The sequence below is a fragment of the Cibotium barometz genome, chromosome 13, assembly GCF_041138505.1.
Source record: "Cibotium barometz isolate CiBa-2024 chromosome 13, ASM4113850v1, whole genome shotgun sequence".
Taxonomy (NCBI): domain Eukaryota; kingdom Viridiplantae; phylum Streptophyta; class Polypodiopsida; order Cyatheales; family Cibotiaceae; genus Cibotium; species Cibotium barometz.
In genome coordinates, this window is record NC_141058.1 from 60,034,421 (window position 1) to 60,045,439 (window position 11,019).

General features: G+C 41.0%; 1 protein-coding gene across 1 annotated transcript; it reads left to right on the forward strand.

Moving 5' to 3' along the window:
* The first annotated feature begins 764 nt into the window (after positions 1-764).
* LOC147632897 (uncharacterized) lies at positions 765-8,406 on the forward strand. Its single transcript, XM_086807801.1, has 3 exons — positions 765-919; positions 7,672-7,741; positions 7,823-8,406. Exons 1-3 carry the CDS (start codon positions 812-814, stop codon positions 8,080-8,082), a joined length of 438 nt encoding a protein of 145 aa, XP_086663927.1. The 5' UTR covers positions 765-811; the 3' UTR covers positions 8,083-8,406.
* The last annotated feature ends 2,613 nt before the right edge of the window (positions 8,407-11,019 follow it).

Consider the following 11,019-nt stretch of genomic DNA (forward strand, 5'->3'; position numbering starts at 1 on the left):
GTCTTAAAGGGGTTATAAACCTTTTCCTAAAGTATAGACCTTAGATTAATTAGTGGGCCTTGTCAAGCTTGGCTAATTTATATGAGAAGTATTGATGGAGCCATGAAAAGATAATATAATCGTTGGGAGGTAACACTAAATATTATGATAAACACTCTTTTATGTGCAAGGGAGGGAGATCTAAGATAGTGGTTCACAAAAGCATAAAGGTCTTGAGTTTAAATCTAAGCTTTGAAGAGTTTGCTTTCAAAGGTTATCGTGGGATCTTAGGCCTTTATCTTCAAGCCTAAACCTTAGAGCCTTGCCAAGTTGAATATGAAAGATAGGTGGAGCCATATGATATGTAAATGAAAGAGCCTCATTTAAATATGTAAATATATATCATCTACTTTCCTTTGTAAAGGCAGGTCTTATATATATATCATTTACTTTCCTTTGTAAAGGTAGGTCTCATATATGTATCATTTACTTTCCTTAGGTCTTATATATATATCATTGACTTTGCTCAAGGTCTTATAAGTATGTAATACTAGCTTAAAACTTGCTTGAAAAAATGTCTAGAATAAGGAAAAACTTCCTTGAAAAAATGTTTAGAATAAGGAAATACTTTGTCCACGAGACACAGAGAGAGAGAGAGAGAGAGAGAGAGATTGATTCAGCAATATATATGTTATTTAGCAATATTTTTTAAATACAAAAACTATGCAAATGCATTTTAGTAGTGTCAAAAAAAAACATTTGAATTGTACATTATGTAATGATAATACCAAATGCGCACCCCTCTTTTCACATTATTGACAAAAATCAATCAATGGCAAAATGTGCTTGGGGCGACGCCTCCACAGCCTTGGCACGCCCTAGGGTTCCGCCTACACCTGCGCGGTCTCTTCCTGCGCCCGATCGTCATCGTAACCACAAGGTATGACAACTCCCGCAGCTTCATACCTTATGGGCACTTTCCTACGTACTGGGTTTAATTTTGAGACGGAAATTTAGTTTCCTTAGGAGAGGCAATAGTTTGCGAGGCTCATCAGAGGGCCATGGATAAGCTTCTTACAAGGGACCTGCACATTTGCCTGAAGAACCAGTTGGGCGATGATCCGTAATGTCCATGGTAGCTTTCCCGAGGAGCTGGAGTTGCATGTTGTTGTCTCACATTCGCTGCGGATGATCGTGGAGACGATGGGGGTAGACATACAATGCATCACAGACCAAATGAAAGGGGCAGAGAGAAGTATCGCTTGTATCTGTGCCCCAAAATGACGAACTTATTAACTCCAACCCATCGTTTTTAACGTTGAAATCCTTGATTTTGATGGCAACCTCGCTCCTCAAAAATCGAGCCTGGTCTCCCAAATGGGAGCTCAAGGCACTAGGCTAGTGCCTTGGGAACAATCTTCTTGAATGTTCAGATTGACCCTGTGAATCAGTGTGACGTTCATATCACTTTACGGTGTTATGTGAATGGCCGCTACCACAATTAGAGCACTATAGCATGAGGATGACCCCGTTGTTTCCAGGTGTGTCGAGAAAAATTTCAAACTAGATCCCTCAGCCTTACCTAGCATGAAGGAAAATAAGCCGGAAAAAAACACAGACTGGACTTTTATCTCCAGAACAGCTTGAAGCCCATAAGACGGAGAATGGATGAGACATTAAAAAAAGTATAATTTTAATCTCCATGTTTTCACTCAGGTCATACCATAGATAGCTAACATTTCTGGTATATAGATGGGGTTGGCAAAGAAGGGAGTGCTAGAAACATCGTTACACTAGGTGTTGGGAGGAGGGAGTTCACTGGACAGAAGGTGGATTTGGATTAAGGAGATTCTGCGAGCCTTTGGCGAAATGCATGGGGTCAAGGTGTTGGTGCTTCATGGAGAAAGCTGAACTGCAGTTTACACCATTTCTTTGCTCAAAGATTGGTGCTACCATGAATGGGAGCATAGGCAGCACTCCAGCAAGGTATGGTGCTCTGCCTCTTGCACTGCAAGGTGCCCCATTTGGCAAGTTCTATGTGATTCTAAAGGGGCTGCAGGTGTGAAACTGCTTAAAAGGGGGCAATTAAGGCTTTTGAGTGAAGAGGCCTTTATAGGTCCACCCCTGCTGCACAGCCAGCCGGACCAGCAGTAGGGGAAAGTTTAGGCCTGTAAATAGCTTCCCCCCCCCTTCTCAAGTCCTCATTTGTGAAGACTATTGCTATTCTATTAACCTAATTAAACATGATTAAAAGGGGGCAATTAAGGCTTTTAAAGAGGCCTTAATAGATCCACCCTTGCTGCGTAGCCAGGTTAGGCTTGTAAATAGCTTCCCGTCCCCTTCTCCCAAGTCCCCATTGGTGAAGACTATTGCTAGTATGTTAACCTAATTAAACATGATTAAGGCTTAATACCAAGAATCAAACAAGTGTTGAGGGGAAAGTTGTGTGTTGTTGCATTGATGCTAGGGCCTTTCTTAAATAGAGGCCGAAAAGGTACAATGGAAGAGGCATGTTTGCTATGTTTTTGAAAAAATGATCCTTCCATCAGTTAAAATTCAAGCAGCCAAGGCTAGATGTACATGCTAAGAGTCCTCAAAAGAGGTGAAGAGAAGCTTGGGAAGGTGGTTCCCTCCATGGCTGGCCGCTTTTGGAGGGTGTCACCATCTCGGACATTTCCCAGTGTGAAAGGGGTTTAGTGGACTCGAGGACACCCAAATATTTGACAAGCTTTGGGAGTATCCGGTACAAAAGAGTGAGGCGTACAGATTTTGGTCTAGGCGGAAGGGATAGTTCTCTGGACGTAGTGATAGTCACTTGAGCTGAGATGTTCACGCTTGGCAGGCGCTCGAGAATTTGGGGAAGGATTTAGCGCGAAAACAGCACATTCATTTTAATAGGGTGGACATTTTATAAGTTGGGCACCTCGTGAGTAAGTGTAGAGTCTAGACACACATTTGGGGAAGTGTGTATGCATTAGCTTGACAAGTGGCACACATTTGGGGCAAGTTTGGGAGCTCTTATTTATTTGGCAAGCCCTCTCTCTCTATCTCTCTCTCTCTCTCACAAATGGATGGGCTTCGTACACACACTCATGCTAGGAACCGAAAATCAGCCCTCTCCACCCCTTCTCTTACACATCATTTGTGCTCCTAACTCCTTTATGGATTCATTGTATATGATTATGATGATATGGTATTGTATGTGGATAATCCGGTTTTGTTTGAATCTGGGAAAACCCCCAAAGCTTGTACGTGGAATAAAAATACCTTTCAAGGAGGGTCAGTCCATTCCGACCCTAGCGTTGTGTCCGTTGTGCAAGTTTATATTTCAGCTTTGTGGATTGCAGTTCAGTAATTGTGGCATGTTTAATGTTTAATACACATTGATTGTATAACAAAGTGTGTCAAAGGTCGTAGTTCCTTAGGTGGTTCGGTTCCATTGGTATTAGAGCACATGCTTCCTTGTCTCTCATAAGAAGAAAAAGATCACAAGTGGGGATCATACTTGCCATCAATGCTTTTAAGCATAGCCAACCAATTCAATGTTTTTTTGCAAGAGCAAGAGAGTGCAACCACCACCATGCAAAGGACATCTTATGGATGTGATAAGTATCTTTTTACAAGTTAAATCCCGCATGGATTTTGGAGGCAGGCATCATCGACAAGCTTCTTGGTGCTGTTTTTTCAGCATTGATTGCAGTGAAAGGGCTATTTCCTCTGTTTTTACACACGGACTGCAGTGGAAAGTGTTTTCTCGCATGTGGTGCATCCCGACAAGCAGCCCCGACATCTCTACTTCTTCCCTGGCCTCCCCTCCTTGAGGTTGTTTTTAGTGAGTTTTGGTGGACTGTTTTGCTGCTGTCCAGCCTCTATTTCTCTGAGATTTGATTGGGGGGCCAGATTGGTCTTGGTGCCTTGCTTCGTTGGAGAGTGCTCGAGAGGAGTCTTGGAGTGCTGAGATTTGTGTACTTTGTTGCTGTGGATATGGCTCCCCCCTGTACGAACAAGGATGACAAGTTGGACGGAACCAACTATGCACTTACTTCAGTACAGAAGCAAGGTCGGAGTTGTTGCTTCTCATGTGGGAAGAGAGGACATCTGTCCAAAAAGAAGGACAAGAGCAAGGGCAAGTCTTCATCTCAAAAGAAGGGCAAAGACACGACACCCGACAATGTTACAGATACTTCTAGTAACACATCTAGGGCTCCCAGGGCGATTCCGGCTCGGGAGAACCAAGATGGTGTACTTCTCTAGTATACATGCAGCTCCCCCCATGTGCTTCCTGCTGGAGGAGGCTTGTGGGCGGGAGAGGGGTTGGTAGCAGCTTCATTTGTTGGTGCATGGGAACCGTGAGTTGAAGTTCCAAGCATTAAAAACTTGGCAGGACATGGTCATCTTTGGTGTAGCAGAGGTTATGGACTTGATCTATTCCGAGTTCATTGTTTGAGACTTTTGGGACGTGCTGTGTTTTCTGTCCACTGTTGGAGATTATGGGCGCGGTGTGTCCAACATCTCATCATCTATTGCATACTCCGACACCTTCTTGTAATAGTAGTAGTGTGAAAGGGGTCTGGTGGACTCTAGGATGCCCAATTATTTGGAAAGTACAAGCTTTGGGAATGGGAGACTATCTAGTACAAAGCCTGGTGCTCCATGTTTGGTCTAGGAGCTCAAGACAATTCTGTGGACGCAGAGATAAGTCACTTGAGCCAAGGTGTTGCATGGGCAGCCTAGTAGGAGCCCAAGAATTCGGGGAAGGATTTAGCGTGAAATCAGGCTCTTATATGGCTGTCCACACTCAGCTATTGATGAGTGGACAAGTTATTAAATGGGCACCCTTGTTTTTAAAGGCTTTTACATTCATTTTAATAGGGTGGACATTACATAAGTTGGGCACCTCGTGAGTAATAGGTTTCACATTGTTTATTCAGGTGGTTTGAGCAAGTGAAGACACATATGCTGACAATTAGCATTATGAGGTATAGACACACATTTAGGGCAAGTCTGTATGCATTAGCTTGACAAGTGGCATTATGAGGGGTTTGGGGCAAGTTTGATACCTCTTCTTTTTTATTTGGCAAGCCCCTCTCTCTCTCTCTCTCTCTCTCTCTCTCTCTCGTACACACACACACACACACACACACACACAAATGGATGGCTCTCTCTACACATGCTGTTCACGAGAAATCAGCCCTCTCCACCCCTTCTCTTGCACATCATTTGTGCTCCTAGCTAGTTACGGGTTGTGCTACAACAATTCTATTGTGAAGAAATGTTGGATTAAGCTCCCACTTGTTGTACCAGCCTTTGCACCTATCGTGGTAGCAACATTTGTTCTTGATGAACCGGTTGTATACGATGCCCTAAGTGCTGTACTAGTCTGTTGTACTTGATGGACCAGCTTTACCAGATGTCCTAAGTGATGTACGAGCCTATTGTACTTGATGTACCAGTTGTCCTAAGTGTTGTACCAGATGTACTAGATATGACCCTAAATGTTGTACCAACTTGTTGTACTTGCTATACCGGATTATGTACCGGCTGTACTGTCTTCTTTATGGCTGAGGTTACGTGGATTTCCTATCTTGGTTATTATTTGGCATTTCCACGGTTGATTATTGGCAAATGTTAGCCTATGTGCATTGATAGTTCCACATAGGATATTGGCCAGGTTTCATGAGCCCGAGATTTATGTAGAACACTTGTGCGTGTGTGCTAGGGTTTTCTAGGGATAGAAAGAAGAGTGCGTTAGGCTCTCCCAAATCGGGGATATCCTCAAGGGGGATACTTAGCTTCTTGGCCTTCCAAGCCTTTAGGCTGTCATAGATTTCTTTTGGCACATGCTTACACGACCCAATGCCAAAACCCTTTGTTTGTGACAAATGTGCCCTGGCACTGCCATGGTGCTTATCTGCATACAAGTTGCATTTCCACTTTCCGGAGCCCAAGCCACCATACCTAGACTCGAAGGTGACATTGTGGGGATAAATGTAGATACTTACCCCTACACATAACATAAAGAAATCTCATTTTTTAAATATCAGAGAAGTCTTGGTCCTTGTAAAACGCTCCAAATTCACCCTATATTGCCCAAGGCAGGTAGCCTTAGGCCTCAATAGAGCAAGGGGAGGAAGATATGCAAGAAATATTGAGCACAGAGTAAAAAACATGCTTCTCTGTGAGCTCTGCAGAGAAAATGTACATAAAGCACAAAAGAAAATCACCCCTCAAATAGACCTCCACAAGGCCCAAGGACACAAGGAGCACACGGGGCTGTCACAAGCGCACTATCATTGGCCAGCTGGTACACAACCGAGAAACGTGCAGGGAACCGCCTCTGGAAAACGCGCACGGAAAAAACGTGCGAAACGAAAGCGACGCGGTCTAGTGCATTATTAAAATTGGGCTGGAAAAAAAATGCGTTTCAAGGCAAAATGTTTCGTACGTTTCCAGGAGGTATGAAACGCATTTCTATGTAACACTGGGTCCCATGCACCCGGGGATTTACTAGAGTGAGAGGGCTTGATCTATACTGCGGGCGAGACATCCTTAGGTCCAAGCATCACAATCCTTCACATGCTAAATGCAGATCCAGGATGCTTTCCAACGCCATGGTAGACTCCCATCACAGAGGCCAGAAATCATTTCACCCATCAGATCTGTACTAGCTGAGGATGTTATCACTGTCAGCTGATCGTTGCGAGACTCCCTCTCACACAGTGCCATGCACTTATACACAGGCATTGGCACTGGGCAGCAGTTGTTTTTCTTTAATTCTTTTCTTTCCGTGGCTTAGTATTTCCCCTTTTGATCTCATAGACCCTTTGGGTCTTTCGAAGACATTAAAATTACTCTCTCCATCCATCCATCACTGACTTTTTTGGTTCCCATCAGGTGATCATGACAAACATACTCATCAAGAGGAGAGAGCACAGATGCTGCAGCCGCCGACAGCACACAAGCGGGGAGGCACTAGAGAGAGGGCACAGTCTCTACAAAGAGCCCGGACGTCCCCACCCTCAGAGATCTTCACCTGCCAGCCACTGATACAGGAAAATCTCAAACGCCATAGAGATGTACCACCACAGGAGGTGGACATCTCACTGTACACCATTCAAGAGGAGGATCTCTTTTTTGTATACACCGGCTTACGTAGTACGTGGGCCCGTATTATTCAGTAGATGTTTATTTCTTTCATGTTTCTGACATCCCATCATTCATGGATCATATGTACTCATGTTCAGTCTCATAAACCCTTTGGGTCTTTTCTAGACGTTTAGTACAATCTTTCTTTGTTTCTTGCTATGGCCACTTCGTGCTCTATTCTAGAGGAGGATGGTATACTGTATCACCACACATTGTCATCATGTAGGATCTTTAGCTTATGTAGCTAGTTTTGTGCAGTTCTTCTCACCTGCCGTTTCCATTGTGTGGAGTATCCTGAGTGTCAGATATTATGGAGTCACCACAGGGGGACATATCATCGGATAGGACTTAACCTAGGATCCCGATGTGTAAATGGCTAAGACAAAGTGTGTGCTCACACACGAGGGGGAAGAGAGAGACGCCAAAATGGAGGATATGGTATCCTCATCAGTTTTTATGAACTTAAGATTTGTTATTTGGAATTGGTGACTTGAATGATATTCAACATTAACATCATAATTGAATTTGATATGTAGTTTTGTGCAGGTTTTAGTGCTAAAAAAGGACCAGGGCGGTTGGGGGCAGTTCCCTTATAGGCGGGTTAGGGATGCCACAGGTAGGATTGTCTTTCTGAATTGACATTTTCACCAATAACAATGAAAGATCCATTGAAATGCTCACTGGAGAATGTGTGCAGAGATTTGGAGTCTAGATTGCCATCAAAGCATGACATTTCGAGCAGCTTCAAAGCAGCTGTCTTCAGCTCTTTCTAGAAGATTAGATGCCTCCATTATTATACCATGCTGCTTCTACTCTGCACTATTGCGTGGCTATTTCGAGATTCAGAGTTTAACAAGTCGACGGGTCTTGAGACAACAGGTGTGGTTGGGGTATTGGATTGGGCCGGAAGATGTAGATGGTTGGGGTTTCGTTGAAGCTTTCCTTGTGCCTTTATGAAATATGGGCATTAGGTGTTGGTTGTGAGAAAAATCTGTGAAGTGACTAGAAACTCTCCTTGTTAGATGTGGTAAAATTATGTGAAGTGACTAGGAACTCTTTCTTCATTAAATCATAGGGTTTGCCTTAGGACAACAGGATTCTTCAAAAAACAGGTTTTATCAGAAAATTGGTGGTATCGGTTTCTTTTCACATGAGTTTTGAGAGGCATCTTCTGAGATAAAACAGAAGTTTCCTAGCTTCGTAGGCATAATGATGTATGTGCAAGAGGATGAGGAACATTACGAGTAATTTCAAGAGAAAGAAAGGACCCTCTATTTCATATACGACATACTGTTAGAATCCATGGATACTAGGGCATAATAGTATAAACTGGCTATGAAGAGATCTTGGTTCATAAAAGACTTAACATTATTTAAAAAGATGTTTTAAAAGCAGTATGACTCATGAAATCGTGCCATCCAAGATTTGTTTTCTAGGAGCTGTACAAATGTGCACACGTGAGATTCTTTACAAGAACAAAAGAATAGGTGTTACCTTTCCATGGTCCAAGAAACAAAGCTCACCAGAATTCAGGCTGGGAACTGCTGCTGCTGCTGCTCAATCAGGCGGACAATATCTTCATATGTATATGCCTGCAATCAAGGCTGTCTGACATTGGCAATCGGTCACTCCCTACTAGTCCTAATTTCAGCATATAGCTATGGCTATGGGGAAAAACTGGTGATAGTGAGCAAAAATCCTGGGTGGAGAGGGTTGAGAGGGCTATCAAAGACGACCTCTAGCAGCTTAAATCAAACCGGTAGACCTGCAGAAGAGGTATTCAAAATCTATTATATGAGATCGATGGGTACTTGGATTTCTGATATTTATGATAGGTGATCCCAAAAGAAGTGAATAATTTTTGGCGTATTATTCTCTCCTAACTTGGGAATCATGTAGGATTCTGTTCTGGAGTCTATCAATCTCGAGGAGTAACGTACGATGCAAGTACAAGAGCAATAACGCCCATCCACTTTAATAAAAATTCCATTTGACTTAACTCTCGGACCTTTCTCCCTTCCATTACGAGGCAAACTTGACCATTTTGTGTTTTAACATTAAGCTAGTCAAATTTAGTTAGGTGCAATTAAAATTTTTGAATTATTTAAATTTACAATTTTCTCTATGCTTTTGGAGTCTTTCTATAGTTTTTTTTTTCCATTTTCAAGTGTTTCTGCCATTTTTGAAGATTTTCTCAATTTTGGAGGGAAACTTCGGTCTCTTCTCCCTTCATTTCAAGATTTGATGGTTGAGGCATCCTCATAATTAACTAGCACCCAATAGAGGAGATTAGTTTGAAGGGAATTAAAAACACTTAAAAACTAAAAAATCATTACTTCCCTTGTCTCACTACACCTATAGAGTATGTAAATGTCTCTCTCTCAAGTATGTCTTATTTTTACCATTTTTAATTTTTTCTTTTGTTTGGAGGGTAAGCTTGAACTTTTATGTTAGGCTTTTTGTATCTAATAAAGTTATTTTTTCCTTTTTGTATCTAATAGAGGTATTTTTACCATTTATTTTTTAATTTTATTTCTCATTTTTCTCCATTTGAATCATTTAAGGTTAACAGATGTTATAAAAGAAATATGTAGAGTACTATGGATTTTAAGTTCCATTATTAAAGTTGAAATAAAAAATCATTACTCCATTGTTCTTTCTGTCAGAAACAAGCTAAGCACATCAAGTTGTGATTATTTGATCTACATCTCAAGATTGAAATAAAGAGTTACCGAGGTATGTTTTTTTGTTTATTTTATTAAGCGTTGTGCTATTTTTAACACTTTATTTCATAGTAGTAAAAGATATTGTTTTTCTCAAAGTGGTTAACTCTATAGCAAAGGAGTTGAATTTGAAGACACTCAAGAGGAGAATGCACGATACTTTAATTTTATAGTGCCATGCTGAAGTGGAACTTTTTGTTATTTATTGTTACACTTGGAACATGTTCTAAAAAACATTAATGATTGTTGAGTTTGAAGACACTCAAGGGGAAAATGTAGGATGCTTTAATTTCATAGTGCCATGTTCAAGTGGAACTTAAAATTTCATTATTATTATTTATTAATTATTACATTTGGAACATGTTCTAAAAAGCATCAATGATTGTTTAATCTACATTATCTTAGGAATAAAATATAAAGTTTGGTTCTTAAAAATAAAGAGATGATATGTTATTATATTTTTTTCCTTTAATGATTTGAATATAAGATGACAACTTGACATTAAGTTCAATTATTTTTATTGTGGTAAAATGGTTTGAATATACTGTTGGGAATCAAGGTCTTACCTATGTGTGAAAGGCTTGCAATATATGTGGTAATATGTGTGTGTGTGTGTGTGAACATTCCCAAAAATGGTGTGAACACTCATTTATATGTGTGTGTGTGAACCACCTCTTATAGGGCTCACAATAATATATCTAGATATTCGTGTGATGTGACATAAGCAATGATGTCAGGAGAAGAACCTTTAGGCCTACAAGGTCTTGTAATTTTATTAAAGAATTTATTGTAATATAATCACATCATTTGAGTCGTGCTCTCTCTCTCTCTCTCTCTCTCTCTCTCTCTCTCTCTCTCATTGTCGACTCCAACATAATAGCAATGGCTTTTATCTTTGACCCTCCGTAGGTGCTGCACTATAAACCCTAGCCAGTGCATCTCCATGAATTGGTACCAGAGCACATTAATGATATTGGCCGCCAAACAAGACAATATTTGGACTGAGAATGCTATGTATTCTATGGATTTTCTTATACAAGTTTTATTATATATGTGTGTATGTGAGGGATGTGTATTAATAAGTTCTATTAAATGTATGTGTTAGTGAGGGATGTGTATTAACAATGTATGCATTTATGAGGGATTAACAAAGTGGTTTGTTGGGATATTT